Here is a 25,079-nt window from a genome sequence, read left to right as displayed (position 1 = left end):
TCCTGGGCAATTTCTTCTATTTTTCCTTTGATGTATGTTTACAAGGTCCTACTGAAGAACACTGTGAGTAATTCTTTATATAGGTTTATCTTATCTTTAAAAATCAAATCCCTTGACTTTCAAGAACATTTTTCTAAGGGTAAAGAGCATACATTCCATAAAGTTTGTGCTAGTTGATTCCAGATGCTCTAGCTTATGCCTTCTCTTTTCTAACAAATGTTTTCCTTTTACTCTCAGTAGTAGAAGGAATGTTTCTGCCTTTTCATCCATTCTCTTTGGCTTAAAGGCAAAAAGGAAACTTATCATTAGCATATGGTGGAAAAAAATTACTGCCTGCATCCCTCAGGCACTGCTCATTAAAAGAATACACAGAAATGGCTCAAATGTGGGTAATGTAATTGGTGTGTAACTCACTATTCCCTGAATATGTACTTTCCCCTTGCAGTACAAAAATTAAGAAGTATTTGCCTTGTTTAGAGGATGGAGCATATGGAGGTCAAGAAAACAAGCCTTGAACAAAGGGACATGCTCACAGCACCAATATGCATCCCACAGCCCATCACCACAGTAGAAGGGTTGTTAAGAGCATATACATCCCTAATGAAAGCTAAATACAAATTAGAGCTAATATGTATGTCTTATATTGGGCATCACAGTCAGAACAGTTTTAAATACATTAGCTCCAGGATATTTTGGACTGACTAAAATAAAATACAAGTTTTTCAGTTAAAACCATATATCGAAACCAATTAATGACTGATACACAGCCAGTGAATGCTTGTAAAAATACTTCACCAGGAAAAATAGTGCTGCATCCAAGTCTTGAAAAGAACAGCTTATAAAGTTGTTTTGTTTCAAAATTCGTTCATTCATTATGAATAACTGTGGGGTCCAAGATCATAACTGCAATATTGTCTAAAGACCCCTGAGGCTCCTTTCCAAACAAAGCAGGAATTTGGATACTGTTCCTGTGCTCCAGGTGTAATTTGGACCAACTACTTTAGGGCTGACCTTTTAAAGACACTAGTTTGCTGTGTGACTGTCCTTAGAACATCTCAGAACAAGCATCTAAGTAATGAGGCACCTAAACTTAATGAACTTTTGTGAAAATTTGACATTTTACAGCTCCTTATCCCCTTAAGCCACTGGAGAAAAGACTTCTGGTTCTATGTAAATCACTATTGCGTTTGTCCTGGGTAAAAATGGGACCTTTGTGTGTGTACACTGCTTTAATACACTGGAATAATCTAAGGTCTTTGCAGAAGCATTCAGTCTCCAGGTGTTAGTCTTCATCATCCCACATGTCCCAATCATTAAAAACCAGTTCTTCATCTGAGTTTCCATTGTAAAGGAATTTATGAAATTTATGAAAAAAAATTTATTCCTTTCTAAGGGAATCTATGACTAAAAACTGTTTATGAGTAAATAGGAAACTTCCCTGTCTTGAAATGACCCCATCCAAAGTGATCACCAATATGTTTTATCTCAACTTCGTGACTTCACTGAGGAGATTTAGCTAACTATACTAAAACCTTGTCATCTGTCCAGGTTCTTATCTTAGCCTTGGTCTGTATGTTCCTACAGTACCACCCCTTTCTTTGCCTTCTCAGCTGGATAAAAATCTGCAGTTTAAAAAAAGTCCATCATTTATGAAAAAGCATTTCACTAGTTCCCTCACACAAGAGGCAAATTGTGAACACTTTGATTTGTGAAGGCGAAAGAGGTAATTATGTTGGTGGGGGCTTAGATGGCATACATGCCAAAGAGTAAGAACAATCCATTCTTGTACTCAGAATTGTGGATCTGTTACTGAGATGGTTCTTTGAAGTTGTAGCAGTGATAAGAACTCTCCAAAATAGAAATCTATAGATCAAGGATGTAATAAATGTATGTGTTGGCATTTAGATCCTAACTGATTAGTCCTGACTAACCTGTTTTCTTATGTGCTTTGTGTTCAATTTTAGGCACCAAAGGAAGAAACAAAGGGGAATTTACAAATCTTCAAGGTGTAGCTGCATCTACAAATGGAAAAATATTAATAGCAGACAGTAACAACCAGTGCGTGCAGGTATGAGGATATGCCACTTCCGGTATTTTTCATTTTCTCCCCGCTCCCACACCTCTGCCTTCTTTGTAGTCCAGGAAAGACACATTTTGTACGGTTCAAGCAGATACAGAAAATACAGAGGAAGCTCAACTTGTTTATCATCCATTATCATTCCATCTTCTTGACCTGCAGCTAGCTTTTTCAGATCTACACTGTATCAAGTATGTATATCAGAGTTTATTTCCTTTCCTTGTGATGTTTGGCAATGAATGAAGAAAACAAGCGGTGCAATAATCTGGAAAATGCCTTTTTGTAAATACCATTTTACATTGTAAATTTATCACTCTGTGTTTCCAAATATAAATCTAGGGCAAGGTGCCACAAATATAATTTCTTAAGCAAATACAAATAGAAAAATAAACATGTAGATGTCATTTTCACATGGCTTTTAGACTTTTCTGTCTGATATCATGATCAAATCTTTTCTGTGGTAGCACCCCTGACACCCATGGTTTCTTGGCTTCTGTAGCCTGTGTGAAAATCAAGCTGTGTTTTTTCTTTTGCTTGCCATGTATCTTTTTTACCATTAACAATTTGTCATCACTCTTCAGGCTGCCCACGTGGTAGCAATGAACAAGGCAGCAGTGTGTGGCTTGTTCTTTGGTATGTGAGAACCAGCAAGCCACATGCAGTAAGAACTAATTTCCAGGCTTTTTCAAAGAAACAGAGTCAAATATTCATCAGCACCCTCACACTTTGTAATTTGCAGCCACTTCAGAGGAACTCCAGTGTCTAATTAGTTGGCTTGGGGACACAACCAGTGGACTGGATTTTGTGTGCGTAAAGTATCTCTCAGGGAGCGGCCTAATACTTATCCCTAAGTCAAATAATTAAATTTTGAAATTCTCTTTTAGCTTCTATTCCTACCTTTTCTACAGACTTAGTGTTTGACTGTGGCCATGTCACTCAGTGTCTCAGTTTCCTCATGTCTAGTATGGGAATAATACACTTCCTTCCAGCTGAGAGGGACATTGTGAAACTTAATTCACAAATGTTTGTAAAGTACTTTGAGATGACTGAAGAAACAGTGCAATGTAAGTGCAGACAACTTCTTTATTTTGAAATTAGGGTCCAGGTGGAAGCCTCCTCTTAAATTAGGCATATCACTTTCAAACATGGGCTGTGTAAAAGTGCTTCATGTTCCTAACTCTCTTTCTGACTATAGTGTTCATTAGTGACTTGCTAAAATCTAAACTCCAAGAAATAGATGATGTTACTATGCAGACTTAATTTTAAAATGAATGTTTTATGTTACAGATATTTTCCAATGATGGTCAGTTCAAAAGCCGTTTTGGCATACGAGGAAGGTCTCCTGGCCAGTTGCAGCGGCCAACAGGAGTGGCTGTGCATCCCAGTGGTGACATCATTATTGCAGATTACGATAACAAATGGGTTAGCATATTCTCATCAGATGGAAAATTTAAGGTACGAGTTATCATGTGAACTCTCCTGAGCTTTCTCCATTGTACAAAGGAAAGCAAATGTTTTTTTTGGTCAAGAAACTACATAGTTTGGTTGTAACTTGGTCCAAATTTGATTGTTGTGATGTGAAAACCCATGACACAGCCATGCTGTGTAATTCATAGGAAGAGGTCACAGCTGTGATACTAATGTTCTACCAAATACAGATTATACGTTCCATTTTATATTTCTGCGTACTAGGTGCTTGGATGCCTTTCTGTAACTTAGAGTCAAGCATAGCTCATGTGCTCAAGTCTAGTTCAACTAGTTCAACAGCCTTCATATCATTAGTATTCTGATTATACAGAAAGGCGTGTGCATATATGTATAAACACACAGACAGACATAAAAACTTACGAGGAGGACATGAGGCTCTTCAGTGACATACGGAGGAGAAAAATAAGGTGGCAGACTGATGATGACTTCCTTTATTTACTCCATACGTATCAGCAAATCAAGTGTATAATTCATGTATGATCCTGTTGGTAATAAATGCAAGGAAGGGCAACCCAGGATGTTGTTCCAGTGCTACAGCATAGACAGGAGTGTTTTAGGTGGGGTTATGTGCACTCGAAAAACTGAAAGGCAGAAATAATGTCTCAGGCTTCAGAAATAAGAAGTTCTGAGAAAAGCACGCCTCTTATTTTCTTAGCAACTCTGATCCCTTTAATAGGAGTAAAATAAGAAGGCAGCTCCTACATTACACTGATGCTTGCCAACCTGCAGTATTTATTTTGCTTGGGTTCAGGTGCAATTGCAGAGAGAATTAAAGGTTGCCTCCATCTAGTGCTGTTCTCTGAATCCCTGTTACTGAGTCTGGCGATGCATCCTAGAAGTAGCCACTGACAGCAGAGGTTAACAGTATACACTGTTCAGTGAGATAAAGGACCCGCAGGCAAATTTCTACCATAGTTACTTAGTTCTAGAGTCCTGCATTGGAGAGAAATTGCCTGTTTGGCTAATTTTCTGGCAACGTGATGACCAAAAAGCTCAGGTTCTGAGCTGCTCACGTGTACCAAGAAATGTCCTCCTTTTGAATAGTCTTTGCAAAGTGACAAATGCTATAGCAAATAGGCAGTTGTGCTTGCAGAGCCCTCAGTGACCTCCATCTGGAAAACAGACGTGTATGCTTTTAAAAGCATCCAGATCCTGTGTAGTCTTGAAGCTAAAATAAAACAATACTAATATGCAATGCAAGTGTTAAAAAAATACAAATTACTTGCATTTGCAGAGAGTATGTGATTTTTCTTGTCAAGTAGTTTTGAAAATGTACAGCTACACAGGAAAACCTTGGTTTTGGCTGAAGTCCTTGAATGAAATGGAGACTCCAAAACATAACCAAAGAAATATGTAATTTAGTTAAGAATCCAAATACGCTGAGTAACCTAAGCATGTTTTAAATAATTATTAACATCTTTAATGTGAACTGGCTTGATCTGGAAGCAGAGCATGGAGGGCTCATTTTCCTTCCTTCTCAAGACATGCTGTAAATCCAGCATTTCAGATGGTGCCAGCTCTGGAGGAAAAAGCCATGGCTCTGGAGGAGCTGGGACCCTATGTGCTATTCACTACCAGCTGGGAGACAGGAATTGAAAAAAATGAATTATTAAGGTAGTTTCTCTGACGTGGAGCCTAGCTTTGGTTTTATTCAATGCTTTTGTTGGATTGCAAGAGCTATGTAGAGTTGGCAATGTTTGTGTGGTTAATACAACTTAATGCATCAGACTTTATAGTTCTTGGGACTAGACTGATTAAATGAGAGATGAAACATCAGTGATATAAAATACTGTTTTTAGATTGAATGCAACGGGCTATATTTATGAGAGAAAAATATACAAATGTTTGTGGAAGCATTTTACATATGGAGGGCAGGCATAATCATGTGGTTGAAACACAGGACACTGATATAACAGATCTAGCCTGTGGGAATCTGGGCAAAACTTTGTAATTTCTTGTGTGTTGGCAGTGGTAATTCTTGCAGGGCCTTTGTCAGATTAAATTGGGCAACACTTGCTAAGAGAGAGAGAGAGAGAGAGAGAGAGAGAGAGAGAGAGAGAGATAAAGGGATAATGGTGTTTCCCTTCAAAGGACTGTGCCTGCAAGTCATTGTATATGATCTCTGGTGCAGGTGGTCTGCTAGTTGTTAACTCAGCATTATCAGGGGGCTGTTTTGAACTTAATCTAACTATTTTTGTTGTTGTCCCTTTCTTTCTCTACTTACACATTTGCTGTCCCCTAGCAGCATTTTCATAGTCATGTGAGCCAGAAGGCAAATTTCCCCTGGAGCCAGGCCCAGGCATCTCCCTGATTACAGCACTGGGCTGACTCGCCCCAGCAACCTTCCCTGCCAGGCAGAAAAGTGTCACCTTCTTCAGTCGCTGGCAGCAACAGAGACAGAGCTCCGTTTTCTCAAGGCTGTAAAACTTGCATAATGCAGAGGGGGACAAACCCTAATCTAAGGTTACACCAAAACACGAGTCCCTTAAAATGAAGGGCTGTGTTACCCTGTGAACGACAAAGCCTCAGATGGGTTCTTAGGAATTGGGGCTTCTGTTTCTGGCCACGCCACGGGTCTCTCAGGTGACTAGTGATCTTCATCTCACTTCCCAGTGCTTTATTTTCCTTCTCTATAGAAGGCAGATAAAAGTGCTGGCTTCCTCTGTAAATTACTCTGGATTTGCTTAAGAAAACTTGTTATAGAAGACATATTGCTAGGCTAAAGAGAGAATGCATGGTGAAGCAGCAGTATAAGCTTCTGTGCCAGTGGTGGTGGTCAAACCTAGTGAAGGAAATGGAGAACAGAGCCAAGAGAATGATTATTGGTCCTCTGAGGAGAGTATTACTTTCTTTCTAGTCTGGAAGGGTTGTATCTGAGATAGCTTGTTATCAGCCAAACAAGGCTGCAAGTCAAGTTAAGATCAAGTTTAGATGAGTGGGCAAAGATGAAAGGAAACATTTTATCTGTCAGACTTTTTTTTTCTTGTTTCATTAGAAGAATTAAGAAGGGAGAAGCTTGAAGCTGGTTGCATGTTCAGATAGGAATAGTTCTGTGGAGTGTAGTTAAGTGGTCACAGTTGAATTAAGACAGTCATGTGAATGATAAATCCGTGTATTGAGTGACATTGCAATGTGTGACAAAGCTGTATCTCCGTATTAGGGAAGTTCTCAAACAGGGAAAGATGGTGTGTTGAAAGTCTGTAAATTAATTCCTGACAATCATGAACCTTTCAGACAGCAACGAGATTGGTGAAGTTAAACTTAAAGACCTAGCACACCTACTTCTACAGTGGAAAAGTCTTTATAAATTTTTATATAGGCTAGCTGATTTTTTTACCTCTAGGAATATCCCACAGTAGAATATTTTCTACCCAGGTAGGGTGACTGTATAAACACATATTTGAAAACCAGTCTAAGTTCATAAGAGCCTATAAAATAAGGGACATAATGTCCTTGACTGAATTCAATTAAACACATTATTTGTATTAAGGGTTTAGATGATTCATTATACTTTATTCGTTTCTAATGGCAGAAAAGTCTGAAAATACTTCCATTCATACACTTAACAGGAATGACTGGGTTTCATAATGTTCTGTTCTAAATAATCGAACCTATAATTCTAAGAAACTTTCTGAAATAAAAATATACAAAGCATATGTTCAGCCAGACCCAGTAATGTGTCATCAGCATATTTTGATCTAAACTGAAAACAGAGATTTTTACTAAAAGGCACTGCAAACTCTAGCTGGGCATAATTTATTGCTGCCTGCAAATTATATTTTAAATCCTGGCCCAAGAATAGCAATTTTTATTCCTTTTCTTAGCACTGAGTGCTCATTAATGTAGTATGTGATTCATTAATGCTTTTTTTTCATATGTATTTATATGGGCAGGAAGACACTGTACTCATGAGTCTGAGTCATTTTTCCATAGGAATCCTGGAAAGATGGTAAGGAGGTGGTGCAACGCACAAGCAGACAAACACATGGGCATCCCAGAGGAAAGACGGGAATATGATTTAATCACCCCAAAGGAAATAGATCTACTGATTTGCATTTGGTTTCTGTTTTTGCTGCTTTGTTGTTATGCAAACCTGAATACACTTTGTAGGTCCGCTCATATCTTTCCCCTGGAGAACACAAAGTCATTTTTAATAGTTTTCCCTGGGGATATTTTAGAATGATTTAATTAGGTGGGTTTTGTCTAAATATTCAGCAATTTATAACAGCATACATACCTGAACATAAACCAGATACATGATCATTGCATGTTGGCTAAGCATAGTCTTGAAGCTGCAAGTTTTACCCCCCAGAGTTTTCTTTATCTGAGATGGAATGAAGCTGTGTAGTAGTGCTGGTGACTTTGTACCAGACAGCCTTAGGGAACCTAGATGGGCTTTATTTTGGGGTGGCTCCTATTTTTACCTGCAACCCCACCCATGAGAATGTATCGTGGAATAGGAGCATGGGGCTTACTAAGGGCAGTTGAGCTCCTTCAGATACTAACCTGGTTGTTTGCTTTGACAACATTAGGGAATTGAGAGACACGAGTTAGGTTGTGGATCTTCTCCATGCCCTGTAATCTATTCCATCCTGATAGTCACAGACTAACAAGAGCTTCAGCTACTCCTCACCACTTGCAGGAGGGAGGGGAGAGGAGCACAGCAGTCAGAAGCATTGCTTGTTCTAGGTGGTGATCTGTCCCACCCTGCAAAGGCAGGGAGGTGAAAAATGGCCTTGTTTTATAAAGACAACAAATATCTTAGTATCTCTTTCATTTCAATTCCAATGGAAACAGGAAATTAAGTTCTCCGCCAAAGAGATGGACCTCAGTTTCTAAGATGTGTCTCTCACAAATTACTACAGGAACTGAAAGTTCTGGGATCCATAATTTCAACACAGATTGCCTGTCCAGCATAGTAAAGAGGCTGGCAGGAGACCAGACTTTCAGAACCAACCTGGATAAATGCTTCCAAATCTGTCCATCATTTTCAAAAAAACAGCCAAAACCAGAAAGCAAGTTGCTACATTCCAACGACAACAGCTCCCCTTGCCCCCCAAATTAGGTGATATTTGTATAACGTTTTTTTAACTGAAAGGTCAAAACTCAACTGATTTTATGTAGATTAAACCAATTTCTAGAATCTCTGCCTGAAAAAAAGAGCAAAATGGTGAAAAATGTGAAATGGGTTGCAAGGTGATCCTAGAATCTTCTTGGGTATACGCCCAGATAGCTCAAGGGCTCTTTGAAGCCTCAATTTCTGCTTGCTCTGGATGCTGTTTCTTAGATCCCCTTCTTAGATACCCTTCTTTTTGATCCTACTATAGATGGCTTCTAACATTTTCTGGTTTTATTTTGACAGCTCTCTAGCCTTTCCAAATAATTCACTGTGTGCAAGATCCACCTCATCTCCACTGAAGATTTTTCCATTGATACTATATGGACTATCGTATACAATTCCCCTCCTGTTGCTGATTATGCTGGCAGATGGTTTTGGTAGTCACCAGGCCTATTTAAAATGATGGAAATAATTTACCTAAGACAGGAGCAAGCTCTGATTTGTTTAGTGTTTCAAAGATTACTTTATTTGCTGTTTGGCAGCACGATCCTATGTCCTTTGCATGTTTCAGCTGACACTTCATGTATCTAAGCAGCAAGTGAAGCAATCTCACATGGATCTGGTGGAACATACAGAGGTTAGCCTGAGCTTTAGCTCTGCTCAAATTCTTTCCAAAAGCACTCAGAAGCTGCATGGTGTCTCATTCACACAAGAAACGCAACAGAGGACATCATAGCCTACATCCCACTCAGCTCTGATGCTCCAAGAGTGAGCTCTGACTGCTTTGATGTAGCAGGCAGTGGTAAAGGCATGTTTCTCCACCCATAACCAGGGGATTGTTGGACTCGGGAATAGTATGCAATAGGAGGCAGAAGTCCTTTATGCCTGTCTGCCTGTCCTGCTGGTACACTAGTGCTGGCTATACAGCTTTTTGTGATGGTTTCTGACAGATGCTGTATTTTATCAAGACACACAAATATGATGATTATGTTTCTCATGAGCTGTATGTTTGGACTGAGTTCCTGAGGTGGCAGATTTTCCACTCTAGAAAGGACATACAGAAAGCAGTCTTTATTTTCAGCTGAAGAAAAAACTATGAAATGCACAATAAGAGCTGATAAAAACAATCACTTCCCTCTGGGAAACTTTTGATAACAAAAATGTCTCTCCGTCCCACTGTGTGCCTGTAATACAATCTTTGAACTGTACTAACTTATTTCTATCATGCCAATGTATTTTCCTGTTTTGTGTTTTCCCTTTTAGGCCAAGATTGGGTCTGGAAAGCTCATGGGCCCTAAAGGTGTTTCTGTGGATCGTAATGGACACATCATTGTAGTGGACAATAAAGCATGCTGTGTCTTCATCTTCCAGCCGAATGGAAAAATAGTCACCAGGTTCGGTAGTCGAGGAAATGGTGACAAGCAGTTTGCAGGTACACTTGATGGTAATATGTAAATCCCCTTTTCTTGCCTCTTCTGCTCACATTTGCATGATGTTTGAGCATGTTGAAGACGCTATATCCTACTCGTTTTTCCTGTAGGGGAAAGGTTCTGCTAAACATACAGCTCCTACTCACTTCAGCATTTGTTTAATTCGGCAGGAAGACTGCAACATCTGTTCTGCAAATGTAGCTGTAACCAGATTGTGTTATCTACCTCTCTGTGCCTGGAAGCCTTTCAGATCAGTCACCCAAGAAAGACTGATCCTAACTAGCATTTTATAAATGCTTTGTAATGCCTACACTCAGCTGTTCATGATAATTAACTCAAGCACGATGCTTTGTGTTTCCAATGATCAGATACACATTAACCAATGCCCTAAGTGGTATCTTTCCATTAGAAAATGAATATAATGGGATAGTGTTAAGATTGAGATCAGGAACACACAGTTAATGTAAACGGAATATGCCAGTTTGGGGAAATTGCCGCTTTTATTCAACTGACTGCTTGCGCCTGGTGTCTGTCAGTTAGAACATGCAATTAAATTTAAAAAAAGACAACTGCTATATTTTGAGTGAGTAGCTGTTCTTTCAAAATTTGAAATGAAGATGCCAAATTACATATGCAGGTCATTTTGAGGGTGTTGGGACACGGAATAAGTAGTGATAGATTGGTCTGATGTTCTGACTGGTTCACAGCATAAGAGAGAAATAGCATCAATGGTAGAACTGCTTTTATCTTACTCGAGATCTCTTGCAATGTCATCTGGCACAAGTGCCATGTATCTAATTTATGAGAGCTTTGGCTCTTAACACAGCTAGGTGTCACCAACATTTTCTGGTTATGTCCAATTTCTTTCATTTTAAAATTTGTAAGAATACATCCTGAAAAGAAATGTGCAAATACTCTGTAATGGTGCATTTGAGAAATGTATCACCTCTTCTTGGTGGTAGGCTACGTAAAACAGGTGAATTGTCCTTACTGGATTTTTTCAGTGTAAAGGTTTTCACCCTTTTTATAGTTTACACTGATGTACTGTGAAAATGGAAACTGAGTTCTGATCTGTTTAATAACTCAAGTTGTTATATAAATACTCAAGTATTTTGATTCAGGTACTTGCCTCTTTTCAAGTTAGCATTTGTTTTTTATTCAAGTTAGCACACATAGGTCAATACACAAAGTAAAGCAAAAAATGCACTTTTTTCCCTGATAGTGTTCTTCTAAACAATTTTTGTATTTATTCTAAAACTTGTTTGCTCAAATGCTTGTAAGAAGTAAGCACACAAAGCATAGAAGATTTTGATTAAGACTTTACATGAACATTTTTCATAACTATTTTCAGTTTATATACAACTTTATGCCTAAGCACTACATGTTTTGTCTTGTTAATAAGCACATAAATATCTACATAGGCATCTGTACATGAGAGAGGAAGGAATGAACAATGCTTATTGATAGCACTAGCTGACAACTGGTTGAAAAAGAAGTTATTTGTGTTTACAAAAAGGTATGATGAGCTTTTTAAAATATGAAATGAAGTTACTCTTAATTTGAAATTGACATTCCCAATTTGACTGTTATTACTTAGAAGCCAAATATAATAATTTTTTGATTTAAGCAAAATTTTTTACTTAGGGGTATTTTTATTTTTATTATTTTTTTTTCTTTCTCTGCATTGCAGGTCCTCATTTTGCAGCTGTAAACAGCAACAATGAAATTATCGTTACAGATTTTCATAACCATTCTGTCAAGGTACTGTCAATTAATAGCAACTTGGAAAGTTTTTTATTTTATCATGGTACTTTCTTGGGGAAAATAAAGTAATGTTAAAAACAAAGAGGTCACACTTTATACGTATGAGGTCTTATATAAGGACTGCACATTCAGAGACCTTTGCATGCAGTGTGTCGCTTAATGGAGATATAATCCATTGCCTTTGGTGCCACTATAATGTTCTCTAATTCAATTGCTTAAATATAAATTGTACCTGAGATAAATAATATCAACTTAGTTATTTTTATTATCTCTCTGCCAAACCTGTGATTTACCCTATGTTCTTTCCTATTTTAATTAAGTCTGGTAACTGCTTTTGATCTTCCCAGTAAAAGCTTCCCACGTTTCTAGTGGAATAAAATGATAACAAAGTAAAGATACCAGCCAATCTTTAATTCTGTATCTATAAGTTCTAAGAGTACTGAATCCATTTACAACCCATCTTAACAACTGTGTAGCACAGACCATCAGTTTTCATCCAGTACTTCCTGCTCTGGGCCACTAGTCCTTACACCCATGGGAAGTCCTGACTCATGGGTGTCATAAGATAGGGTGGTGTCATAAGATAGGGTGGTATATTTGTTTGTCCCAATAATAAACCAAAACAAGGATACATACTGAGATGTCATGTGGTGGAAAATATATATGGAGCTACAGGCCATTTCAAAAATTACTCACCTGTGCGTGTTTGTTTTCAGGCCGTGACATTCCCTTTCAGTCCTTTTCCACACTCTTTGTCCCTCCCTTAACACGCAGCAGCAGCAGGAGGACACGGGCAACAGAACGCTGTCCTACCCGGGTCCTCAGGCCATGTGCGCCAGTCCCACGCACAGGTGAAATCCCAGGGATTTGACTGAACACGAAGATGAATCCTCAGTCCATCACCATTCATAACTGAAATGATAAATCTGATTTATTCACCTGAAATAGGAAATCACAGTCTGAGCGTAGACACTCTCATGTCCTGAGCAGTGCAGAATCACGTAGCTTTTGAATAGCGACCTTGCTCTTGCATCCTTTTGGAATTAGAGAGGAAGTAGCAACTCATGGTTGGGATTACAACAAAGAAACCAAGACTGCTGCAGGAGCCCTAAAGCAGATTGTTTACATGGTTTAGCAGCAGCAGGCCTATGACTCCATAAATTACCCCTCCAGCAGCAGGGCTTGCCGTGGTAACAAGAATGCCTGGAGAGAGTTAAAAACACGGGCAAACTAAAATGAAAAAAAGCAAGTGAAGAGATGTAATAAGTGTGGCAGCTTAGCAAATTGGTAGTTATGGCATTCCTAATGAGAACAGAGTGTTCCCATCTGTCTCTGGCCTGACTCAATGGGATAAAAATGTTATTTGTTACAATTTGGTACTAACTGGAAAAGATTCTTATTTTTGTAGTGTTCTCTAAATTGGTACAGACAATTGTTGACACTCTGGACAGTAAGTTATAATCTGTGTGATGCTGTTATCTTTTGTTAGATGGTGGGGAAAAGAGCAGAGAGTACGTTTCATTTTAAATAATAAATAAATTTATAAATAAATAAATAAATTTCACTTTTATGTGTCCCAAAGCCTCTTCCTGCCACCGGTGTCTTGAATTATCCATCCTCACTCAGCAACATTATCCTCCTTCCTGCATTAACCTTTGAATGCGTTCCTTCCTTCAGGCATCTTCTACAGAAAATCCTACTCAATGTAGGCTTCTCTCTCACTCGGTCACTCACTATCCCCATTTTAACCCAGGGAGAGAGCAGTAAGTCTTCCCCTGCTTTTTTTATTAGTTGATTTTTTTCTGCTTTCTTTAATCATCTCAGGCGCCAACCTGGTACTTCATTAATTTCCTCCCCCAAATGCTTTTTCTCTTATCACTGTGGGCATTCAAGAATAGGATGATTTCCTCACATCTCCCACCTTCTTAGCAATTCAGTGTGCACTTGGCACTTTGCATTTTCTTGTGCAAGCTATAGCCGGTCTCTAAGAACGCTGTTGGACCTTGTGGCGCAGCTGGGCCTGGGTCCAAGATGGACCAAAATAGAGATGGCTATGGTACTATGTGAATAACACATCCTGTATCTCACTTGGTGCCGTTGGTGCATCCAGGTCACTGACAGAATAGTCATTGATCAGTTCCGTCTTTCTGCTGCTTAAACCTGTTACCATCACAGAGAATTCACTTGCTGAACTGTCTATACAGAGAGCAGTATGCCATGATTCTCAGTATGTGTTAGATTATGAAAGTCAGAGGAGAATGCATCTGCTCAGTTGTGTTTCTGTAGGACTGACTCCAAGTGCCATATCTGCACTCAGCTCTTCTTAATTCAAGGTGCACAAGCTGCAGAAGGGTTCCTGGGGCCCTCCACCTCTGTGTCCGAGCTGAATCAGATCTTAAATGAGAAGGGAAATACTGTGTGGTGTAATGGAGCTAGCGGGAGAGATGGGCACCTTTTCTCCCATCTTTAGTGTGTGTGTGTATGTGTGTAGGGGCGGATGTTCCTGGGAACACTTCAATTCCTGGTTTTGTTAACAGGTGAACTGGTAGTAGTAGATTACTAATACTTGATACAATGTCATATTCAGGTTTTTGTTTTAACCCGTGCAGGTATTTAACCAGGAGGGAGAATTCATACTGAAGTTTGGATCAAATGGAGAAGGAAATGGACAATTTAATGCACCAACTGGAGTAGCTGTAGATTCTAATGGAAATATTATTGTAGCAGACTGGGGAAACAGCCGAATACAGGTAGAAATTTCTGTATTTCAGAGGTGCTTGATGCGGAAAACTAATGGATTGATAACTCTGGTCACTGAAGTCTTCAGACTTCCCAAGAAACAGGACAGCAGCATTAGAAGTGATGTGGTTTCTAATGAAGCCTTTTATATGCCTCATTGCTGGTCTGTCCACTTTTGAAACTGGTGGTGTCAAATTGTGGACTTCCCAGTGTGACTGCTAGCAACTCTGATGGTTACACTGAAGTAGTTCCCCAAAAGCTATTTGATTACTTAGGAGACTTGCAAGCGTCGCTGAGATGGTAGTAATTTATAATCACCATATCAGAAGATTGGAGACATGGTGGAAAATACGAAAAAGCAAATAATTTGTATAGACCCTGAGGCAAATGCAGCAGATTTTTATAATCTTTTTTAAATATTGAGGAAATATTCTGCTTTTAAGTTGAGTTACACTCTTCTTACCTTTCAAGTGCTAATCACACAGTCTTATTTGCCAAAGAATATCTAATAAAAGTTAACTAAGTGTATGTAGTGTTTTCATTGATCATAAAAATGAGGGAGCTGCTTATGAGTTGTTCTCAGGAAGCACTGTCAACAGTGTAAACAAATTCCTCGTTTTCTCCGTGTGGGAACCTAAGAGTCATGCTAGCCACAATGGTAATATTTGTTAGGAAAACAAGATGTTGGCTGAGTTCCTGATTGAGTTTGATTTATGGTAGTTGGCTATTTTTAGAACAAGGAAGAGCCAAGGTGCTCCTCTTATTATAATTTCATTGCATGTTTAATTCTTGCCAAAGATCCTGGCAGCTTTAATTAGTTCTTTTTAATAAGAAAATACGTTTGTATATAAGCTTGTATATTATGGGAATAACAGATCAGATTCTGCCCTTGTTTATTCTAGTGTATGTCAGCTGTTTCAGAAATGAGAAATATAATGGTACAATTGACTTGTGTACAAGCAGACTTGTGTCTGCTATTTTTCTTTTTTATTCATAACATTTATTCTGTGCTTTTTCACCCTCAAAGGTTTTTGATGGAAGTGGATCATTTTTATCCTACATTAACACCTCTGCTGACCCACTTTATGGTCCCCAAGGTCTGGCCCTTACTTCAGATGGCCATGTTGTAGTTGCAGACTCTGGAAATCACTGCTTCAAGGTCTATCGATACTTACAGTAGCAATGAGCTCTGGAGCTGGATAATCGTCCACCTGTAAGAAAAGACTGGTCCTAGAGATCCAATGCAGGATATCTCCTACTTTGAGTTCATTTTTATTAACGACGGAGTCTTTTACGGACTTCTCGTGTTAATTTCCAAACTTACCTTGTTTACACAGGACTTGCACCTCTTACGTTTCTCACTGAACTTTTTGTTGTAAGGGTTAATATACAAAATCCTCTTTAGCCGAGTTCATAAAGACAATGTGATACTAAATGCAAACTGCAACTTATGGAACTGGAATTAACTAATTAGGCAAAAATGAGAAAAATTTGGGAAAAGTCCCCAAAGTGTTTTGAAGACTACAAAGGGTAGCTCCTGCTCAGAGCTTCCAAATTTGAAGAAGTATCATTGTTATGCATTATTTAACCCAGAGGTGGTCCTGGGAATCTTCTAGATGTCATTATCATGGTAGGTATTACACTTTTAACATTCTTCAGTCTTACTATCTATAACAAGTAGGTCCTTTTAGTGTAAGGTTAAGTCTCACAAAATCCGTCTAGCTCTAACCGTCAGACCTAACACAGCTCAACGTTTAGCACTATGAGAATCAATGCAAATTCCCTACTCATGAGGGATTAATGAAGGATTGTTTCATGTGCTTGTTTTTCACTCTTCCTCTTGCTCAATGTGCTGGAAGGACTTTGCAGAGACCTGACATTTCTAAAGCTCTGGAAAAACTTAATTGTAATGATACATTAGTGAGAGCTGAATTTCTGTATATCAACAGACCTTTTGACACCAAACTAGTTCATTAGGATCAGGGTTATTACAATGTCAACCATTGTCAGGTTATTACAATGCGTGCCACTCTTTCGTATGTGTTCATTGCCATGTTTCCTTAAGGCAACTCATTGTATTAACCCATAAAATAAAATGCAGCATCACACAGGACAGAAAGCCAGAGAGGTACCCCTATGGAGGACCTGCATTGTACAACCGAAGGAACTGTGGTAAACAGAGGTTGTATAGGAAAGCCAAGGGTTACCAAAACTATTGTTTTTACATGAGAAAAAACACATTACAAATAAGAATGGATTTGAACCAATTCCTGAAGTCCTTCATCAAAGGGAATTTTGTTAGAGGACACAATAAGGACTGTGAGATTTGTTGCGATTTATTTGTATGTATGTATGTATGACTGATTGGCACAAAAATGAAAAAAAAGTAAATGTAGGTTATTTCAGCAAACTGGAACGTATGTATGCCATTTGACAATGGCAGTACTCTGAAAAATGTCCCTCCTTCTTCCTGCCGGATCTCTCTACTGTGTTCTTTGTTGAAGTATTAACTTAATTGGAAATGCTTACAATCATGAGACTTGGTTCTGTTTTTAATGTTTTTTTTTTTTAAGTGTGAACTTGTCCTTTTTAAAGTAGCATCGGCTTTATTCTTATTTCTAAATCCAGTAGTCAAAGGATGAATTGCTACTGTAGCCTAACATAGATGGAGTGGTGCTCACTCTTAAACCTCGTTTGAGGAACTGGTGAGCTTGTTGCCAATGCCCTCAACAGCCTGGGAAGTACTGTCTGTCTTTTCTCATTTTTAGGGCCTTGAAACAGAAGGGCATTGGGTCAAGAACAAGGGAGTATTTTAAGCATGTTTGCAAAATGGAAAGAAATCTTTGTTAAATTACTTGTTATAAGTATTTGTCTTATTTCTAAAAGGTTAAGATTGTTGTTTTTTCAATGAATTTGAGAAAAATGAATGGTTTTTTTGTTAAGGTGCATTTGATGTGTAAAAATGCAGACCCCAAGGTTCTTAAATGTGGAGTTTGTCTGTTTTTTAATTACTGTTTCTTAAAGATATTTCCTCTTCTTTCCCGTGTTTATTTTTTGCACATAGAGCCAATTTACAAATTCTCATGCAAAGATAAGTTTCCTTATTTCATTGGAATAAATATTTTGTGTACAAGGCTTAAGGTTTGGACTATATAATGCAGCTAAGAAACTGGTGGTAACATTTTTGAAATGTTGAAACTTAAGTTTGTTATTATGAAGAGAACAAAATATCCTCTGCTTGAACTGAGTTTGTCCTAAAATTCTGAAGATGATCTCTCAATCATTACACAATAAACTGTCCTATCAAAATTTAACAAAGTTGTAGATCAAATTTTCTGATTATCAAGTAATTTCCTTCTAAGTGTCCTTATAAGCAACGTTCTGGCAAACAAACCATTTCTGACATTGGAATGCCCTTAAAGGGTGACTTTATCAATGAAGAAAAGGTACGTAGCATTTTAACTGTATTTATTAACAAAGAAAAAAGGGTGCACAGTTTCTTTGAGATAAAAAGGAGAAATGTGCTGTTGCTGTCAGTTACGGATAATATTAATCAAATCTAGTTCCAATTTTACTAAATTTGCATGGTTTCCACTCAGGAAACATTGCCAAATCCTCTGTTGCCAGGAACTCCCAGAAGCACAGAAATCAGACCCTAACCTATATATCAAAACATATACTTAAGACTGTACTATTCCATGCATATACTTTTCTTCAAAAGATTTTCAGTCCCTTTGACTCAGTAGTATTTACCAGGTTTTTATGCAACCTATGTCAACCCAGTGCATCCTGATGAACTATGGAATTCCGCACACAACCCCCTTACAACCCCGCTAATAGCTATTAGGGGTGATGTAGATTTTTTTCTTAAGACTGAATAGTCTTTTGGGTTTTCAAGACATTATCGCCAAAGCAGCACTTACCACACCTGAAAAATGTCACTGATTTAGAGTTCCTTCTGACAGCAAATGCTGCCAACTACCATTTCAAATTCAGTGGCATAGGGCATTCCCTCCCAAGGCCTGACCTTATCTGCCTGGCACCGGGAAACTGAGAAACACATTGCTTTTACGGTACGCTGCTGAAGCCAACTTAGCTAAAATGCTTGGCTTACAAACCTGACAAAGACCAACCAAAGCAGAAATTCTGTTCTAAAAAAAGGGCGTATTTTTTTCTTATCCAATTAAGTGAACATCAAAATTGCACTACTTGATTTGGTGAGTTGTTAGCATTTATTAAAGGCTTTATAGGCATTCTGCTGCCAGATTTCAGGTATAACCAAATGTTCCCTTGACTTCCCTGGAATGCTAATTGACTAGCAGCACAGCATGAATGGTGAAAGTATGTGCTTCATTTAAGTAATCTTCAACCCAAAAGTAATCTCAAAAGGTTATCAGATCTTGTGTAATTTGGAGCATTTTAGGACAAACTAGACAACTATTTTCATTGTTTTGTGAATAGAATATAAGGATCTGTTCAGATAAATCAAAAATAAAATAGTAGGGGATTTTTACATAGGCTAAACCAGCAGCAATGTAGCTGAAAAAGAAAAGGAAAATGGTTTAGGCAAGCATTTGCCTAATGTAGATGGAGAGTTATTTATTAGTAAATGCTATTCGGTTCTGTAAAAGCTAGAGGGCTTTCGATTTTATGTCAATATTTTTTATAACTAAGGATCTAGTGTTGCCATAATGAGAACTATAAGTGCCCAATATGCTGTGTTTGTTATAAAGAAATGACTTTCAGTTGTGGGTGACAGCTAGTTATGGAATCATGATGTACACTGAAAATTTTCTTCAAGAATTGTGAGCAGTGATTGTTTTGGCCTGTTTGCAGAGAGCGCGCGAAAGGTATTTGTGCCACGGAGTAGGAAGATACCTAGCGGGTCGTGTTATTTCCGATGAATGTACAGCACCTCGGTTGATGTTTGTGAGCAACACGGCCTTAACCCTGACACTTTTGCTTTGGCTTTATGACATGGGAATGTTCCCTAAGCTGCATAGTGTATGGCAGTAGCCCCGTTAGAAATCTCTACCAGTTGATATGCTGCAGCTTTCCAGTTCTAGGAGTGAGTCTGTCTTTTTTCTTTACCTTTTTTTAAAAAAGCTTTTGTACATTCCATCTTTGTAAGTCAATCTCATATGTTTTGTGTACATGTAAGCCTTGCACTCTCTTGACACTCACAATGAAATATTATTCTCAGTTTTTTTTTAGTTGTTGTATTTTGGGTTTTTTTTTAATCCCAGTGAGGCTAAATACAAACTTTGTCTCTTTAAGGTCGAGGATGAAAGATGCGCATCAAAGTGTTTGTGTGTGTGTGTGTAGTTTTAGCTTCCTGTGTGCCACAGTATTCTTGATGCTTTAGCCAACAAATAAAAGGAAATTACTCTGTCTTGGAAATGTAGGAAAACCAGAGTCAAATGTGTACCTTCACCACGCACAAAAAATTCAAATAATAAAAATAAAGCTTGTTTCCTCTGTTATTTTCATAGTTGAGGATTTATTTTTCATATGTCTCATACTCACTGTCCCTAAAAATAGCCCCATAATGCAGGAGGATAGGTGATTTTTTCCAAAAGGAAACCCTCACACCACAGGTCACAGGCGAAGAAAACTGATTGTTTCACGAGTGTTAAGCTTTCACATAGACACAGACAAAAGCGGGACTTGGGTCGTTCTTGGGAAGAAGGTGGGGAGTTGGATCTTCCTTGTCTCCTCCCTTCCTTCTTCAGTTCAGTAATGAAAATTAACATTTTCAGTCGTGGCAATAAGATTATGAGTCGTAAGCTTTTCCATTTGCATCATGGAAGCGTACAGTACCTTTCAGCTATGCTGTGCTATAATCTTTCAAGGGTCTGCTGCAGAAAAGCAGATATAAATTATTGTAAAAGAACCAAAAATTTGCCTTAGGTGCTCACTCTGACTCCTTTCCTGTAAGAACAAATTTTCAGCTCACGTTAACTTTGATTTTATATAGTACATATGTCATCTTGGTCACTGGAGACCTCATTCCAAACCTGAATCCTTTTGAGAACTCCTCGTGATTGGGAATTCGCTCATGAAGTAAGAGAGAATCTTCAGACGCATCATTTGGCTTGGAAACAATCTCACTGGAGGAGACTACAGAGATTGGACTCGGTGATGGGCACTCGCTCGGTGGCAGGACACTCAGAAATGAGATGGCTGAAATACACAGCAGCCATCCTTTGTCATGGCTCTTGCCCCCAAATCCTCTAAAGGAATCCATGTTTTATGCTTTCTTGCAAGTCGTAGGGAATGTCAGCAACCGTGTTTTGAGGCCTTTGTTTCTCCTGAAGGCAAACTTATTGCAACATTATGGATCAGTTTTGTTTTTCTCTGTCAGTCTTCAGATGAACATATGTCCAGAAAATACAGTCTTGCTGCTGAATGTGCTGGAGCATATTGTCTATCTGCCCTGAAGTTCAGACGCTTACGAGAGGCTTGCTTTGGCTGCCAGCGAGAGAAGAACCTCACAGCTTGAAGCAGAGCAGTGTTGGTTTGATGTTCAGAGCTGCGGAGCACCTTGTTCCTTCCCATGCAAAAAGGACCATGCAGAACAGAAGAACTAGCACAGGGTACCCTGAAGCCACAGGGATGAGTAAGCAAGACTCTTCTTGTATTCCCAAACGTTTCTCACTGACAGACTAGACATTTTTTCTGTCCCCTGGATTATTACAGCAGAGGCTCTCTGCCGCTGCGCACAGTCAGACAGGCAGGCAGGCGGGATGGTGAGGCTGCTGAACACGGCCCGTTACCAGGAAAATTCTGCAGTGAACGGCCAACTTCCTCTTCGGCCTTCCCGTGGTACTTACTTGAATACTGACCCAAATGCAGCAGCGGGGTCTTTTAGAAGTTCCGTAAACAGGAATACAGAACCCAGTCTCACCAACGAGAAACAATGGCAGGGAGAGTAAGGCCCAAGTAGCTAAAGGTGCCTGTATTTTAGGTCCCCGACATTAGCCAGGCTCTCTCTGTTTAGAGTGCTAACCACTTAACGTATCACTGCACGTTCAAAAATGCCTCATTGTTCCTTAGGCTGAAGTTCTCTCTCACAGCCAGCTGCGCTGCGCTGCAGTTAACTATCCCCACAGCTTTGCTGACCTTTCGTGTGAATGCTCCTGAATTTGCACCAGACTATCTCAGTGAACTGGAACAGTCAGTGTCATTTCTGTGGACAAACGTTCTCTCCAGGCCCCAGCTGTGCTGGTGGAAGAGATACCCACCACACGCTGATTATTGCTACTTCCAGTTGAAGGCTGGTGACCCTCATACTTGTTAGCTGAGCTAGGCATGTGAATGCTCACTGGTTCTTTTGGTGAAATGCCTAGTTACCAAAAAAACTGGAATTTACGCTACTCACCTCAATGAGTTGGTAGGTGCTTTCTTCAGCAGCTCTGCTAGCAAAGCCGTGGAAGCAGTAAGTTTTGGAGGAGGGCCAGCTAGCATTCCTCACCAGGTTAGATGTTGGTAGGAAGAATGTCTGCTTACAGTCGAAACGCTCATCCAAGGATGAAATGCTGCAGCAGATGCTGCAGAGACCAGCCTGTGTGGGATAGTCATGGATCATGTTGCTTCCTGACACCCGGCCACATCCCACCGCAGACTGCTTGGACCTCCAGGGAGTTGGTATCGCCTCCCATGAGTGAGCGTCTCCTAGAGCTCTCCATCCTCAAGCTCTACTGAAGCATCTCTTTGCTGTCAGTCGTACAGCTGTTGTGGGAGGCAGCCGCAGGACTCGGAAGGTTTGCTGTTACTTTTCCGGAAGTAAACGCATCTGCTATTCAACTTGAATTCCTCCCTTCTGTTGAAAAAATAGCTCGTGTAACTAAAGACTGCACTATGGTGCATATATAGGAAAGGAACAAAATTAAAGTAGGGCAATTTTCATTCTCCTACTTCCTAAGCGTCCTGCCTGCCATTGTCACTTCAAAGTCCTTTCAAAACAGAATTTATGAATGTAATTCAATTACAGATTTGTAAGAGCAAAATGAAGGAGGGTACAAACTTCATCTCATCAAAACATATTGTAACACTGACAAAGCAATATATTTTCTCTATCTCAGGAACAGCAAAAAGCTGTTTTGGGCTGGTACTTAAAAATCTTAGTCAGACACCTTAGCATAGAAAATTTCAGCCCAAACTGCTGAAGATGAAGAAAATCAAAGGGAAATGAGAACAATCTTCTAATAGAAAGGCACAGTTATGAGTCCCCCTTCCACAGTGTTTCCATCCACTGTCTTGTTGTTATATTGATAGTACATTAGCAGTTAATCTAACAATAATCTGCTATATTGATAGTAGATTAGCAGTTCTGTGATCTACCACATTAAAGCACATATATACCATCCTGAAGCCCACTACAAATGTCAGACCTTTATGCATTTTAGGAGCTGCTCATTCCACTTTACCCAGTAATGGAAAACTCCCCTCGCACGACAAAGCATGAGGTACTGCTGTGTATGCTCCCTCCGCTTGGGACCTCTCCCACCCCCTGGTCCTTCCAACTAGTTAGTTTTGATCTGGTGCTGCAAAGCAGACGCGAGGTACGTGCCCCAAGGCCGCTTCAGCGTCAATGCCCCTCTGAAACCCCTTCCTCCCTCTCCTCTCCCTCTTCTCCCAGCAGCAGCTTCGGCTCCGACACCCGCTCTGCCGCTCACGCGTGTGGCTTGGAGAAAACCCACGCCGCAGCGGGTGCTTTGCGAATGTCGTGGCAGCCGTTTGCTTGGCAGCGGTAAAAAAAGGAGCGGAGCTGGGTTTTGTTTCGGGCTGTGAAGGAGCAGGAAGGGGCCCACGTCCTGTGGGAGAGGAGGGCACGGTGACGGGGGGAAAACAACTGTCGCAGGGAGCGTGGGGACACGCTGGCTTTGAGGGCTGGCCAAAGGAAGGGAAAAGCAGGGGGACAGAATACGCGCCCTCACAACAGATCGGGGAGGCGTGCCAACAGGCTTCGTCGCCAGTTAGCACGTTGGAAGCGTGATGCACGAGGCAGCATGAAAGAACAAGCAGCTTTGTGCTTTGTAGGAATGTCAAGTTTCATATTAATGACGTCCTTCCTAACTTGCATTTCGTGTTTAGCAATACACTGGTGTGCGCAGTGAGGGACGGGATCACGGCCAGGTCTGCGTGGAAGAGAACCTGAGGTTTCTGGAAAGAGGGCACCTGGCAAGGGCGATGGAAAATCTTCATGGGGACGTTTCAGCTTGCGTGTTTTCATTTGCCTGAATTTAAACTCTAGCAGTAGCATGGCAGATAGGAACCTGCTGCAGCTAAGCTGCAATTTCCCAGAACTGCTGTAGCCAAAGGCAGGTAATTTACAGCACAAATAATAATTAAAACAAACTAAGTAATTAAAAGTCGCGAGAACAGTCATCGCAACAAACAACTGTTCCAAGCATCACCAGATGTGCCCAGGTCCTTTGCTTCCACGGGCAAAGAGGATTTTACTTCTCCACGTCCTGTTGCTCCTATAACGGGCTAGTCGTACAATTCACGTCGTTTTATTCCACCGCTAACGTGTTCGTTTTTCACCTTTGCTGCTGGGCCTCGGAGAAGAAAGCATACGCAGTGCACGCACCGAGGGAGGCCCAGTGCCTCATCCTGGAGGCGTAGCTACCTGGGGGTGGAAAGCACGTATCCCACGGCTTTTCAAACCCACGGCTGTAGGCAGAGACTCAGGAACAAGTCATTTTTAGATGATTAGAGGCAATGGTGGTGGGCTTGAAAGTATTTTTAAAACTTTTTGTTCATTTTTATTATTTTCAACAATACAGCAAATATATATTGAAGACATAGCAGTGACATCTGTGAAGGAAATCGCACTTTCTACACAAAATATAAAATGGGGAGGTATTGAGAAACACATGAATCACAGAATCATTGAGGTTGGAAAGGACCTTCGAGATCATCAAGTCCAACCGTTAACCCAACACCACCATGCCCCTAAACCATGTCCCAAAGCACCACATCCACGTTTTTGAACACCTCCAGTGATGGTGACTCCACCACCTCCCTGGGCAGCCTGTTCCAATGCCTGACCACTCTCTCGGTGAAGAAATTTTTCCTAATATCCAATCTAAACCTCCCCTGGCGCAACTTGAGGCCATTTCCTCTCGTCCTATCGCTGGTTACTTGGGGAGACCAAATGAGAACGTGAGAAAGTTTTGCTCTGAAGTCTGGGCCATGCCAAATGCAAAACTTTGGCCCCTAAATCTGAACACATTCCCTGCAACTGGCACCTCACGTAACTCACGGGTCAGCTGGGGACAAACGCCGAGTTTTGCTCCCTAGCTTCAGCCGCCTACGAGCGCCTGGGGGATGTATTTAAAAAAAAAAAAAAACCAAACACCAAAAGACACGGTATTCTAATATGTAAAATGGGAGAGAAGTGATAACCGGCTTTCTGGTACGGCAAGACTGCAAAGATCTACTCTTTGGACGACTGCACAGGGTAATAAAACCAGACTAGAACTTTACGCATCTTTTTTTTTTTTTTTGCCTCCTT

The 25,079-nt window shown here is 40.0% G+C and overlaps 1 protein-coding gene across 1 annotated transcript; it reads left to right on the top strand.

Moving 5' to 3' along the window:
- Positions 1 to 1,964: 1,964 nt before the first annotated feature.
- Positions 1,965 to 16,306, top strand: LOC104617337 (tripartite motif-containing protein 2-like; the record flags this gene model as incomplete). The annotated part of the gene is made up of 6 exons (XM_010282622.1): positions 1,965 to 2,068; positions 3,365 to 3,532; positions 9,888 to 10,056; positions 11,745 to 11,815; positions 14,428 to 14,568; positions 15,585 to 16,306. Coding segments are annotated over 6 exons (806 nt in total), but the record flags the coding sequence as incomplete, so codon positions are not given.
- Positions 16,307 to 25,079: the final 8,773 nt, after the last annotated feature.

Source organism: Phaethon lepturus, unplaced genomic scaffold (assembly GCF_000687285.1).
Source record: "Phaethon lepturus isolate BGI_N335 unplaced genomic scaffold, ASM68728v1 scaffold42892, whole genome shotgun sequence".
Lineage (NCBI taxonomy): Eukaryota > Metazoa > Chordata > Aves > Phaethontiformes > Phaethontidae > Phaethon > Phaethon lepturus.
Note: the sequence above shows the minus strand (reverse complement) of the source record. Positions and strands in the feature narration are given on the sequence as shown.